Source organism: Bos taurus, chromosome 13, assembly GCF_002263795.3.
Source record: "Bos taurus isolate L1 Dominette 01449 registration number 42190680 breed Hereford chromosome 13, ARS-UCD2.0, whole genome shotgun sequence".
NCBI classification, from domain to species: domain Eukaryota; kingdom Metazoa; phylum Chordata; class Mammalia; order Artiodactyla; family Bovidae; genus Bos; species Bos taurus.
In genome coordinates, this window is record NC_037340.1 from 20,994,431 (window position 1) to 21,009,433 (window position 15,003).

The 15,003-nt window shown below is 38.2% G+C and overlaps 1 protein-coding gene across 3 annotated transcripts in view; it reads left to right on the forward strand.

The window, feature by feature from the left end:
• The window catches only part of MALRD1 (MAM and LDL receptor class A domain containing 1), a 554,066-nt gene that overhangs the window by 346,262 nt on the left and 192,801 nt on the right, over nt 1-15,003 (forward strand). For all 3 annotated transcript variants that reach the window (XM_015474019.3, XM_015474018.3, XM_010811194.3), the window contains exon 31: nt 13,413-13,541. In XM_015474019.3, coding sequence (XP_015329505.1) covers nt 13,413-13,541 — 129 coding nt within the window. The remainder of the gene's footprint in view (nt 1-13,412; nt 13,542-15,003) is intronic.

Here is a 15,003-nt window from a genome sequence, read left to right on the forward strand (position 1 = left end):
TGTATATTACTATTTTGAACCAATCAGCAAATGCTTCAGTGTAATTTCTATACAGAAGGTACCCGAAAGGGAAAAAAATAGTATTCTGAGACAAATGCTAAATAAACAATTGAATCTGCCTCCTTTGCATTTTCTATCATATGTGTGTATACATATATACATATGCTTTGATATGAAAATTTCCTCTTACACCTCATCTCCAGTGAACTGGAGATAAACTTAAGCTAAAGTGTGCACTCCCCTCTTAACACAACAATTAGAAAATTTTAAGTAGGTCTAAACAGATGACATATTTCTTACATTATGGGTTGTCTTCAAGTTAGAGTTGGAATTTGGCATGTAGATAGATATCCTTAATAAAGGACCGCTTGTGAATGATGATTACAATTTTAAGGGTGAGTTTTTTTCTTTCTTTACAATTTTATGTCTAACACCAAGTTCATCATCCTTCAAAAGAGTATTTATTATCTCAATACTCCTGGCTGCTTTTCCTCACTTCTCTTTAGCTTGTCTTTGCTTTCTGCCTCACGTCATCACACATCATGGACCCATGTCTGTGTAACAACCAGAAAATTACATCATGACCTGTGTTTATAGATGGTCCAGCTCACAGTATATCGTACGTCTCAGAAATGATCTTAGGCAGTGACAATAATTATCCTGCAGCTGATTAATCCTATAAATAGTTTATAATATTTGACAATTTTCTTATAACCATTTTAAATGCAAAATTTTATAAGAATGATTTTGCCCAACATATTTTAAATTCATTAAATGTAATTCATAGCATGTTTAGAATTTTATGTTTAGTTTACCACCTATTCTGATTATTGTGGTAAAGTACAGTCAGTTTTACCAAAGTTAAACAGTTCAACAAATGTTAATCGCTAGAAGATACCTGGGCTCTGTGATAAGTATTAGGGATGTAGCAATTAATACATTACAGTTCATTCCTTTAAGGATTCTTTCATTTTTTTTTCACAGAAGAAGCATGTCTAGTTTTCTATTGTATAGTGGATAAATCCAACAGGAAATGTATCAGTGTACTGTATTTCAATACCATGTGCTATAATTAATATTATCCAGAGCACTAAGAGAGCTGGATGGGTAAATGGGACTTGGAAAGAATAACACTTAACATATAGTTTATGGGATTAGACATTTGAGCAGAATGAGGGGAGGTGTTGGGGTTTGTAAAAGTAAAGACTGTAGTCAGAGCATGAATTCTGGCTTTGCTATGAGGTAGTTGTGTGACCTTCAGTAGTTCAAATCATATGGAAATTTATAGTACCTGCTTTGTGGAGCTATCTTTAGAATTAAATGAGTTAATATATGTAATGTGCTTAAACAGGATTAGGCATACAATCCATTGCCTTCCCCACTCCCCTTTCTCCTTAAGAATTATTGTCACCACCATCATCATCAGAATCATCCTCATTGTATCCCATTTGTAGTTGGTGAAGCTGCAACCGTAACAGGTAGATCATAGTTCAAGTTCATTTCTTATTCACCTTGCAGAGAAAGAGAACATGATGAGCAGAGTGTGGGAGTTTGTTTGCCTTCAGCTGGAGGTGGTATCTCTTCCATTCACACTCCTTGTGTTAGAACTTAATGTCGTGGCCCCACCTGGTTGCAAATGGAACTGAGAAGTTAAACAGCTGCTACCCAGCAACAGTGGTCTGCTGTAGAAATTTGAGGGTATATGTTGTAAGCGCTCAGCCATCTCCACCACATGGATGAGACAGGATGAGGGTATAAAAACAAGAGTAAAGCCTGAAGTAGATGAGGAAAAATGTTAAGCTTTTGTGGACCACCCACAGATGGGCATTGTGAGGTTTGGTGTGAGGCACAAAGTAGGGAAAGAGAAAATAGAAGGAAAAAAAAAACAGAAGAAGAAGAAGAACGTGCATTGTTGGTCAGGTTTAGTGTGTCTGGTATGTTATTGAGAAATCCAGCAGGAAATGTATCCTGTTCCTAAACTCAGGCAAAGGGACAGATTGGGTTGCAGACATCATGTCGCCAACTCCCAGATGGCAGGTAAAACCATGATCATGAATATGATGTCCAAAGAGAGCAAAGTGTCACAATTTGCTGCTGTGGCATTAAAGACCTGGATTAGGAAAGGAGCCAAGAGAGGAGAAGGGGGTCAAGATGTGACAGAGCAGTAGAAAGATGGTGGCCAAGAGCTAAAGGAATGGAGGGTTACAAGAAGGAAGACATTATTGCCATGTCAGATGCAGAAGTAAAATCCAGGGTGGAAAAGGCTGGCATTTCTTTTAAAATGGTAGTTAGGAAATCATCAGATAACTGAGCTAGGGTTCTTTTAGTGGAGTGTTAGCATCACCAACTCAATGGATATGAATCTGAACAAACTCTGGAAGATGGTGAAGGACAGGGGAGCCTGGAGGGCTTCAATTCATGGGGTCTCCAAAAGTCAGACATGACAGTGACTGAACAATAGCAACAAGGACCTGAAAAGACGTGAGGAATAAATGAGGACTTTGAATCACTAACACACTAAAAGTGTTTCTTCAAGCATAAAAGTAGAGTGGTCTTCGTCATATACATCATTTCTGAATTTTGTTGTTGATTTTGTTTTACTTTTTTAGTTATTTCCTTTTCATTCATCATAGGCCTTCTAAAAAGGCTTTTTGTCTAAACCTTTAAACTTGATGTGTCTACAGCCTAGAATTTAGCAATCTACTGTACTTAATTACATGGAGACTCCATAAGGAAAATCAGACATTTAAAATATAATCAGATCTAAAAACGCTAAAGATAAAAATCTGAGTTTCATGTCTTAAAGGAGAGGTTGATATACAATCATTTTATAAAGTCCCCCTTTTTTTTGCTTAAAATCTTGAAAAGTTGGTCTTGACAACTTTGTATACACCTTGGCTCTGTGTAGTGGATTCACATTTTTTTTATATTTCCCTAAGCTCTTGCTGTATCTAAGACATGGTACATGGTCCAGTAATTCCAATAACACTTCTGATAATTTTGGCACAAGTTGAACTTTGCTGTCACGGAGCTTATGAGGTTACTATGTTAGATATGTTGTACTGAACTGTCTGATATGTGCAGTGACCTTCTTAAAACCTAGAAATTTTTCTAACATAAGATAGATTTAAATGTTCACCCTGAATAAAGAAAATATGAAAGGTGGTATTGTTATTTTCTGGACATTTAAATATTCTGGTCATGAGAAATGTAGTCAGCAGTGCTGAGATTTTCTTTTTAGTTGCGAACTTGCCCCTGTTAGTGCTTCTCGAACAAGAGAGCACTCAGGTGAAATAATCAATGCTGTTAAGGAAGAATAACACCTGTCAAGGAAGATTTCAGGTGTATTATCTTTGCCAAAAAACTTTTTCCTTGAGCCCATTTCCCTTTTTCAAAAAGCCAAATGTTATTCTCGAAATAAAGCTGAATCTTCCGTATTTGCAACATGTGCCCAAACTTACTTGATATGGAAACAGAAAGAATGGCATTTTGTAAAGGACTTACTTCCTCTCAGTTGAGTAGTCTGGCCCATCTTTCTGACTGATTAAATGACAGGCTGAGATGATAGGCATTTTGAAAGGTCAGCAGCTGAATAAATGTATTAAATATTTATTATCACACCAGTGCAAACTAGGGCTACATTTTATTGTCCTCTGACAGCAAGCCATTTAATATATTCAATTACGGCCCCGAACATCCTGTTTTACTCATATAAGTCTTCACCACCAGATTGTAAATTCCTTGATGGTAAGATCTGTCCACCCTGGTGTCTGATAATGGTTTGATATATGTTTCTAGGATGAATAAGGAAAGATACTACATTGATTGCATCACTAGGTGTAAAGGTACAGTCCTTTCTATGAGAGTTATTGCCATTATTTTCATATGGAGATCGATATTAAGTGACTTCCCTAAGGTTACAGAGCTTTTATAATGGAGGCTCAGCACATTACATTGGCCTCACGTATTTGGACTTTCCACTAACAATCAGTATCTACTGTCCAATAGTACCAACTTTAACTGGAGAGAAATTTTTGCCTAGCATGATGAAATGTTTGAAGCGTACTTACAATAAAAACTACCCAAAGGCAATTTATCAACAAATTAAAATGGACAAATGACAAGGAAAACTTATATCTTAACAAACAACAAAAACATGTTTATGAAAAAGTTCTCTCTTCTAGCCACTACAAATATATCTTAATGTTTCTGTTCCAGTGAATGCATTCAAATGTTCGTATATGTTTACTTTTATAGAAACACAAAATAAACTGACATATGCCGATTTCAGAGGTTTTCCTTTTAAAGCATAGATTGGACAAAATCCAAGTAATATTAAATGAGGAGAGTGATTTGGAGAAAATTGCTTTCTGGGACTTCCTTGAGATTATTTTTAGAATTCATGATATATTAGAAGTTTTCAAATATTAAATTCATGTTGAAAATTAGACTATAGAAAAATTAGCAGAACTGTATCATAGTATGTGTTTCCCATTCACTTTAAACATCTAAAAATATCCTTTAAAAGCACTTATTAATACTTATATTTAATTAATTATTTTATTTTAAGTTAATATTTAATGTAAATAATTTAAATATTATTTTATTAATTAATACTGAATTAAAAAAAAGAAAATCTATCAGTTCCGGAACCAAAGAGGGGATTCAACTACAGTTTATAGATGAAAACTAACTTCCCAGTGGCTTAAAGGACTGGGGGACATGAACACAGAATATGGTATCTGGAGACTGAAAGTTTTAATCCTGTATAAGAATAGGAGAGTTAGACATGTACAATTTGCATCAAGCCTGGTCCTTTCCAGAGAAATCCCAGAAATTTGTTGTCTGCCCATGGACTTAGAAAAGGTTAAAGAAAAACAGAACAGGATCTACCAGTATGAAAGCAAAACCCTAAAACTCATGCCATGCCACAAATAGAATAGTACAAGCTTTAATAACTCTAAAACAACACATTAATATTAAAACTTCTAGAACCTTTAAAACTGCAAGGACAGTCATGAAGCCACTGTACGTTTATGCTGTTGGGACCCCATGTTATTGGGATCATAATACAGAAAAAGGAAAGCATAAAATAGGCAGGATACTAAATAAGATAATTAACTTTAATTCCCAGAAATGATTATAATTAAAAATAAATATCAGTGAAAATTTTAAACAGATCAGAAGCACAACTGATGGATAAATTGTCAAAGAAGACATGTAAGCTTATTCACCAGAATGTGATGCAAAAAGGTAAAGAGAAAAAAATACTAAATAGAAATTGAGGCATTGAGGATAGAGTATATGAATCCAACACTTCTAATGGCAATTCCAGAAATAGAAACAGAGACTACTTGAAGAGATAAAATTGATCATTTTCTGTAATTGAAAAATATCATGAATCCTTAAGTTATCGTAGCATAGAAACAGTCACACCCTAATAGCAGGGGGCGACCCAGCACCCAGATTTTGGTTTCCAACAGCATTCTCCAATAAAAGGAACCCAGGCTGCTTACAGAAATGACTAACAGCTGATTCTAGGACCGAGTCAAGAAGTATACAAGATCAGCCTGAAGCAACTTATGGTGTTAGAACAGATGGCAGTGTGCAAAAAAAAAAAAAAAAATTTTAAGTCTACATGGATAGGAATATGTCAAAGGGACACAGGAGCCAAATGAAAGAGCTCTCCTTGGCCAAAGCTGGAGCAATTTGAGCAGTAAAATAAACTAGCCTTGGTGGTGGTTTAGTCGCTAAGTCATGTCTGACTCTTGTGACCCTGTGGACTGTAGCCCGCCAGGCTCCTCTGTGCATGGGGTTTTCCAGGCAAGAATACTGGAGTGGCTTGCCCTTTCCTTCTCCAGGAGATCTTCCCAACCCAGGAATCGAACCCGGTCTCCCGCATTACAGGCAGATTCTTTACCGACTGAGCTATGAGGGAAGCCCAAATTAGCATTGTATTATGCTAAATAATACAAATTGTAAAATAAATATCCTTGAGTCTATGTTGATATAATTTACTAAATAATACATAAATGGGAGAGAAAAGAGCAGTCTCCTATATGTAAGAACTCTAAATTTATGTAGATTCTCTGCCCACAAGGAGGGACATATAGATCTTCATTATGTGGTCTACACGTAGTGATTTCCTTCCAAAAACTATTCTATGGAAAGGGGGAGGAAAAAATTAAAGTGGAGGAACATGACAAGAACTGCATTAGCCAGGTAGACAAGGTCAGCATGACCAGTGACAAGTCAAGTAATAGTATGTACCTTGGTCATGATGTGATGAAAATAACACTTCTGTATTATTCCTCCCCTACATCCTTAACGCCATCTAAATTATAAGGGCGGGGGTCGGGAATCAGAGTCCAATAGAAATCCTACAAAATACTTGACCAGTAATGTCTAAATTGTAAAAGTTATCAAAAACAAGGAGAATCTGAGAAACTGTCGCAGTGAAGAGGAGCCTAAGGGAACATGATCTTACCAACCGAATAATATGGTTTTCAATAATGGGTCTGGCCATTATCATCACATTTTTTGTGTACTTCATGTGGTAATATTCTGCATGAGAAAAAAAGGTGTTTAAAAATATCTGCCCATGTAAATTTTACTGTCTGAAATCCCAGAGCATACTGAATATCATAACTTGAAAGAGATGATAAAATGAGTGTGTGCCCACAAATAGAACCTGTAGAATGATTATGTCAAGTTCTGTGAATGACTCCTGTGTGAAAAGCTATTTTACTCCAAATACAAATTGATATGGGCAAGGATTTCTTTACTGTCAATCCTATTACAAAGAAGAATGATGTCACTTTTCAAGTGATGTCACTTTAAGTGGGGACAATGTATTCAGATCCACAGTGGATTAGTCCTATATATTTCCCATGCTTTTTGTTGGATTAAATATTCACTTCTTATGGCTACATCATTTTGCAGATCTTTTCTTCTTTCTAGGACTTTTCCATTTATAATGTTTCAGTTTTAGGTCTTTAGGGCTCTGTCAGTCTTTACTTTTTTAAACTAAAATAAATATTTCCTCTGTTTCATATATTGTTTTCTGCCAGCCAGGGTATCTTCAGCTTGCTCCTATGAGCACCAATGCTCTTTCCATTCTCATTCTAATTTACTACAGTATATGTGAGATTATCTTTCGTTTCATATATCTGTTGACCAGGTGAATAGGTACTCCTTTTGTAATTTTGACTAAAAGAAGAAACTGAATGGTTAAAGATAGACAAGACATGCTGAGGGAAATAATGCACCTCTTCTATTTACCATGCTGACTTTCCTAACACCGGTCTGACTGACCATACTCTTAAAGAAGATCTACATTTCTTAGAATGGCAGTATCTTTTTATTTTTAATTTGTGCAACCCATATACCATAGATTAACCCCTCCATACCCCCACCATAGAGCTGTTAGAACTTACACAGGACAGGGTAAAACAGACTCAGAAGGCACAAACAGAACCTTGTGTGCACCAGGACCCAGGAGAAAGTAGCAGTGACCCCACAACTTGTCCGTGAGTGTCCAGCAGTCTCTGGCGGAGGTGTGGGTCAACAGTGGCCTGCTGCATGGTAGGGGGCACTGAGGTGCCCATCATTTTCATTACCTGCACCATAGTTTGGCCTCAGGTCAAACAACAGGGAGAGAACACAGCCCTGCCCATCAACAGAAAATTCGATTAAAGATTTACTGAGCATGGCCCATGCATCAGATCAAGACCCAGTTTCCCCCTCAGTCAGTCTCTCTCATTAGGAAGCTTCCATATTCTTCCATATCCAAGCCTCTTATCCTTATCCATCAGAGGGCAGACAGAATGAAAACCACAATCACAGAAAACTAACCAAACTGATCACATGGACCACAGCCTTGTCTAACTCAATGGAGCTTTGAGCCATGCTGTGTGGGGCCACCCAAGATGGGCAGGTAATTGTGGAGAATTCTGAAAAAAATGTGGTCCACTGGAGAAGGGAATGGCAAACCTCTTCAGATTCTTGCCTTGAGAACCCCATGAACAGTATGAAAAGGCAAAAAGATAGGACACTGAAAGATGAACTCACCAGGCCAGTAGGTGCCCAATATGCTACTGGAGATCAGCAGAGAAATAACTCCAGAAAGAATGAAGAGTCGGAGCAACACAAAACAACACCCAGTTGTGGATGTGCTATATAGAGCAATATTGCATAGGAACCTGGAATGTTAGGTCCATGAATCAAGGCAAATTGGAAGTGGTCAAACATGAGATGGCAAGAGTGAACATTGACATTTTAGGAATCAGTGAACTAAAGTGGACTAGAATGGGTGAATTTAACTCAGATGACCATTATATCTACTACTGTGAGCAAGACTCCCTTAGAAGAAATGGAGTAACCATCATAGTCAACAAAACTGAAATGCAGTACTTGGATGCAATCTCAAAAACAAGAGAATGATCTCTATTCATTTCCAAGGTAAGTCATTCAACGTCACAGTAATCCAGTGTATGCCCTGACCAGTAATGCTGAAGAAGCTTAACAGTTCTATGAAGACCTACAAGACCTCCTAGAACTAAAACCCTCAAAAAGGTGTCCTTTTCATTACGTGGTATGGTGTGGTTTAGTTGCTCAGTCGTGTCCAACTCTTGCGACCCCAGGGACAGTGGCCTGCCAGGCTCCTCTGTCTATGGGATTCTCTAGGCAAGAATACTGGAGTGGATTGCCATTTCCTTCTCCAGGGGATCATCCTGACCCAGGAATCAAACCCAAGTCTCCGGCATTGCAGGTAGATTCTTTACCTACTGAGCTATGAGGGAAGCCCTTTCATTATAGGGGACTGGAATGCAAAAGTAGGAAGTCAAGAGATACCTGGAATAACAGGCAAATTTGGTCTTGGATTATAAAATGAAGCAGGTCAAAGGCTAACAGAATTTTGCCAAGGGAACAAATTGGTCATAGCAAATACCCACTTCCAACAACACAAGAGAAGACTCTACACATGGACATCACCAGATGGTCAACACCGAAATCAGACTGATTATATTCTTTGCAGTCAAAGATGGAGAAGCTCTATACAGTCAGCAAAAACAAGACCAGGAGCTGACTGTGGCTCAGATCATGAACTCCTTATTGCCAAATTCAGACTTAAAATGAAGAAAGTAGGGAAAACCACTAGACCATTCAGGTATGACCGAAATCAAATCCCTTATGATTATTCAGTGGATGTGAGAAATAGATTCAAGGGATTAGATCTGATAGACTGCCTGAAGAACTATGGACAGAGGTTTGTGACACTGTACAAGAGGCAGTGATCAAGACCATCCCCAAGAAAAAGAAATGCAAAAAGGCAAAATGGTTATCTTAGGAGGCCTTACAAATAGCTGAGAAAAGAAGAGAAGCTAAAGGCAAAGGAGAAAAGGAAATATATACCCATTTGAGTGCAGAGTTCCAAAGAATAGCAAGGAGATATAAGAAAGACTTCCTCAGTGATCAGTGCAAAGAAATAGAGGAAAATAAATGAATCAGAAAGAAGACAGATCTCTCCAAGAAAATATCTCTCCAAGATACCAAGGGAATATTTCATGTGAAGATGGGCACAATAAAGGAAACAGAAACAGAATGGACCTAACAGAAGCAAATGGAGAAGGCAATGACACCCCACTCCAGTACTCTTGCCTGGGAAATCCCATGGACAGAGGAGCCTGGTAGGCTACAGTCCATGGGGTCGCAAAGAGTCGGATACGACTGAGTGACTTCACTTTCACTTTTCACTTTCATGCACTGGGGAAGGAAATGGCAACCCACTCCAGTGTTCATGCCTGGAAAATCCCAGGGACAGGGGAGCCTGGTGGGCTGCCGTCTAGGGGGTCGCACAGAGTCAGACACGACTGAAGCAACTTAGCAGCAGCATCAACAGAAGCAAAAGATGTTAAGAAGAAGATGTGGCAAGAATACACAGAATAACTATACAAAAAAGATCTTCATGACCCAGATAACCATGATAGTATGATCACTCACCTAGAGCCAGATATCCTGGAATGTGAAGTCAAGTGGGCTTTAGGAAGCATCACTACGAACAAAGCTAGTGGAGGTGATGGAATTCCAGTTGAACTATTTCAAATCCTAAAAGATGATGCTGTGAAAGTCCTGCAAATTTGAAAAACTCAGTAGTGGCCACAGGACTGGAAAAGGTCAGTTTTCATTCCAATTCCAAAGAAAAGCAATGCCAAAGAATGTTCAAACTACCGCACGATTGCACTCATCTCACACACTAGCAAAGTAATGCTCAAAATTATCCAAGCCAGGCTTCAACAGTACATGAACCATGAAATTCCAGGTGTTCAAGCTGGATTTAGAAAAGACAGAGGAACCAGAGATCCAATATCCACTGGATCATCGAAAAAGCAAGAGAGTTCCAGAAATATCTCTACTTCTGCTTATTGACTACACCAAAGCCTTTGACTGTGTGAATCACAACAAACTGTGGAAAAGTCTTAAACAGTTGGGAATACCAGACCACCTGACCTGCCTCCTGAGAAATCTGTATGCAGGTCAAAAAGCAACAGTTAGAACTGGACATGCAACAACAGACTGGTTGTAAATCTGGAAAGGAGTATGTCAAGGCTGTATATTGTCACCCTGCTTATTTAACTTATATGAAGAGTATACCATGAGAAATGCTGGGCTGTATGAAGCACAAATTGTAATTGAGATTGCTGGGAGAAATATCAATAACCTCAGATATTCAGATGACACCACCCTTATGGCAGAAAGTGAGGAAGAACTAAAGAGCCTCCTAATGAAATTGAAAGAGAACAGTGAAAAAGTTGGCTTACAACTCAACATTCAGAAAACCAAGATCATGGCATTTGGTCCCATAACTTCATGGCAAATAGATGAGGAAACAATGGAAACAGTGAGAGACATTATTTTCTTGGACTGCAAAATCACTGCAGATAGTGACTGTAGCCATGGAATTAAAAGATGCTTGCTCCTTGGAAGAAAAGCTGAGATCAACCTAGACAGCATATTTAAAAGCAGAGATATCCCTTTGCCAACAAAGGTCTATTTAGTCAAGGCTATGGTTTTTCTAGTAGTCATGTATGGATGTGAGAGTTGGACCATAAAGAAAGCTGAGTGCTGAAGAATTGATGCTTTTGAACTGTGATGTTAGAGAAGACTCTTGAGAGTCTCTTGCACTGCAAGGAGATCCAGACTCTTGAGAGTCTCTTGCACTGCAAGGAGATCCAACCATTCAATCCTAAAGGAAATTAGTCCTGAATATTCATTGGAAGGACTGATGTTGAAGCTGAAACTCCAATACTTTGGCCACCTGATTCAAAGAACTGACTCATTGGTAAAGACCTTGATGCTGGGAAAGATTGAGAGCAGGAGGAGAAGGGGACAACAGAGGATGAGATGGTTGGTTGGCATCACCGACTCTATGGACATGAGTTTGAGTAGGCTCCAGGAGTTGGTCATGAACAGGGAACCCTGGCATCCTGCAGTCCATGGTGTCGCAAAGAGTCAGACATGACTTAGTGACTGAACTATACCATAGGTACTCTGGTTTATGCCAAGTTTACAATAATTATACTATAATTCACTATACTATGATTTCTCTCTCTCTTTTTTTCTATTTTATATTTTTAAGGAAATAAGCCTCATTTAGAGATGGAGTCTCTCTTGATCATTTTTTTAAAACTAAAGAACCAATTATTTAGATTATAAATTAAAACACATTTCCTCTGTGGAGTAATTATGTAACTCCACAGCCTATGGCATAGAAAAATAAAATAATCTCCAGTGCATAGACTTGCATAGTGAACAGTGTCCGCATACTGCTCTGGGTTAATAGTAAGTTCTCACTAATGTTAATTAAAATTATGTGGCAAGATTATAAATCACTCAAAGAACATAACCTTTAATTCATGTTACTGATATCCGCGGCTGTTCTTTTAAGGTTTCCTCTCTTCGATCTTATATTTAGACTCCATTTTACTGGTAAATTGTTTCTGGAAATTATTCCTGTTTTAACTGTTGTATTATGGAAATGACTCAAAGGCTATGGAAATGCACTTTTATGAAATCTGCAGAGATTTACTATTTTCCTTCATGAAAATACTGCCTATTTTTGAGTGACTTACTGCCACCACACTCACACTGGTCCAAAACCATAGTAATCTATGTAACAAAGGAATTGCTAAGGTTTATTTAATTTGTTGAATCTGATAAAAATAGTTTTAGACCTTTAATGCATATAATTTTGAAGCTATAAAGTATTACCATTAGACTTTGTATCAGTTGAAATTATATGCAAACATGTGAATTGCTTGGAAAATTCTATGTCAGTTTGCTTAAAAAATTTTTTTATCATTAATTTTTGGCTGATCTGGGTCTTTGTTGCTGCCTGAGCTTTCTCTTGTTGCAGAGAGCCAGCTTCTCACTGTGTTGGCCTCTCTTGTTTCCAGGCACAGGCTCTATAGAGTATGGACTCAGTATCTGTGGCACACAGACTTAGTTGTTCCATATTATATGGGATCTTCACTGAACCAGGGATCAAACCCGTGTCCCTTGCATTTGCCAGCCAATTCTTAATCATTGGACGACCAGGGAAGTCCATGAATCTGCTTTTCTTTTTCTTTTTTTTCAATCTGCTTTTCTAAGTCACCTTTAGATGATACCATTATGCCTTCAATTATTATAACTAGCATTTATAAAGTACAAATTGTATATTGAGTGCTGTATTAGGCCCAAAAAATCCTGTGTCAAAAGAGCTTGGAGTCTGTAAGGATGGACAGATGTGTAAACAGCTCTTATACAAGGTGGTAAGCATTTGATATAGAAATAAAAGTGCTCTTAGGCAGCATGAAATAGGGAGTGTCCAACCTGAGGCTCGGATGGCAAAGAGAAGGTGGGACCAGAGTAGAGAAAAAAGTTGTTTCCTTGGGTCTTAAGGTTGAACAGACCACCAGGACCAAAAGAGGGAATGATCAGTACAGGCAATGGAAGAAATATTATTGAGGACGTGGCAAAACACAGAGCGAGTGGTGTCTCAGTGAAGCCCTCAGTCCTAGCATAGAGTTTAGCTGTAGGTGCTTCAGAGAAGAGTTGCATCTGGAAAAGTAAGCTGGAACCAAAAATCAAAAGATTTTAATGCCTTGATTGGGATTTTGGGTTTATGTAATAGACAGTGTTCAGCCCGTCATTGCTTAAAATATATTTTTAAAGTGAAGTTTCTATTACTTGCTGAACAGTTCCAGAAGTGACTGAGAGATGGGGAGTCATGTACCATCTATCTTGGGCAATGACTCAAATCTTGAACTTATCTGATACTGTGGGATCTATAAAACAACTAAAGGGAGCCCTGAAGTATAATGAAAATACTACAAAATGATGTTTGTGATTGTTATTTTGTTTTTCTCCAGTGGGAGAGACTTCTGAGATTTGCCCAGAGGCCACGGATTTTTTGTGCCACAACAAGAAGTGTATTGCATCTCACCTTGTCTGTGACTATAAGCCAGACTGCTCTGATGGGTCTGATGAAGCTCACTGTGGTAAGTGTGTTTGCCTGTTCTAACGCTGCCAGTTCAGCACAGAGTTTCACTTTATTAGTAGAGTAACTTACTGATGTTGGTGAGTGAGAAGAAATATTCTTTTCACGCACTAGAGTAGACTTAGAATAGCCAAAATATTTTTCCAACTTCTCTCTGAAGATATTTAGAAGCTTTACCATCCTTTTTATCCCCATACTAAAAACTGAAGCAAATGTATAACAAATCGTGTGACAAAAACTTCCCATTATGTCATTGTATAGAACTGTGTGCAGAGTCAGAATTCTAATTGTCAGAAATTGAACTAGCAGTCTACATTTCTTCATCAATTCTCATTACTGTTTTCATTCCTCCCCCCCACCCAATGGCTGATTTTATAGATGAGGCAAAAAATGAGCATCTTGAATAAAAACTAGTTTAATGATTAATTTTATTAATTACATTGCACTGGAAAAAGAATACATGAGCCACATTTTTTTTAATTCAAACTTTAATTCAAATGATTTTTAAGGTCATGTATAAAGCCAAGTATGTAATTTTAAAACATGAGCACATACTTAAATCCAAAGAATTTTTTTCATATATCTTACTGATGAGAACTCATATACCACACAGGCTACCTGTTGCAATTAGCATTTGCTATGTAACAAAGTACCCTAAGAGTTAGTGGTCCAAACAACTTTGGTTTGGTTTGCAATTTTGTGGGTCTGTAACTTAGGAAGGAATCAGTGAGGCAGTTTGTCTCAGATCCACATGGCTCAGACTGGGACATCTGGACCTGGAGGAGCACCTCCAAGATGGTGATATCTCTTACTTATTTGGCATGTGTGTGCTCTTTGGTTTCTCTGTATGGATCAGCATGGACTCAACCTTTAGGGCGATTGGTATGGCTTGGACTATCACAGGTTAGTCAGACATCTTTCATGGGGTTGGCCTTTACCATGTATTGACTGAAAAAATGAGTGCTCAGCATGAAAGTTGAAAATTGTGTTTTCTTTGGAGGACTCTGGTGACTCAGATGGTAAAGAATCTGCCTGCAATGCGAGAGACCAGGGTTCTATCCCCGGGTCAGAAAGATCCCCTGGAGAAGGGAATGGCAACCCTCTCCGGTATTCTTGATTGGAGAATCCCATGGACGGAGGAGCCTGGTGGGCTACAGTCCATAGGGCCACACAGAGTCAAACACAACTGTATGACTGACAACACTACCACTACTACTGTTACTACTAAATGCTGCTACTACTGCTACTACTACTTGGAGGACTCAAGCCTACAAGACAGCCTCTCAGATAGCTCTGAGGGAGTGTTCCCAAGAGGTCCAGAAAGAGCCAGATTATATAGGAATTTTGCAACAAAGAGCAGGTAGTCCAGGCATCAAAAGATTACTGTTAATTAAAGAAAACCAGATATCTTGAGGAACTTAGTGCTTTTCTGTGTGTGGGAAGATGCAAGACTGTGGGCTCAT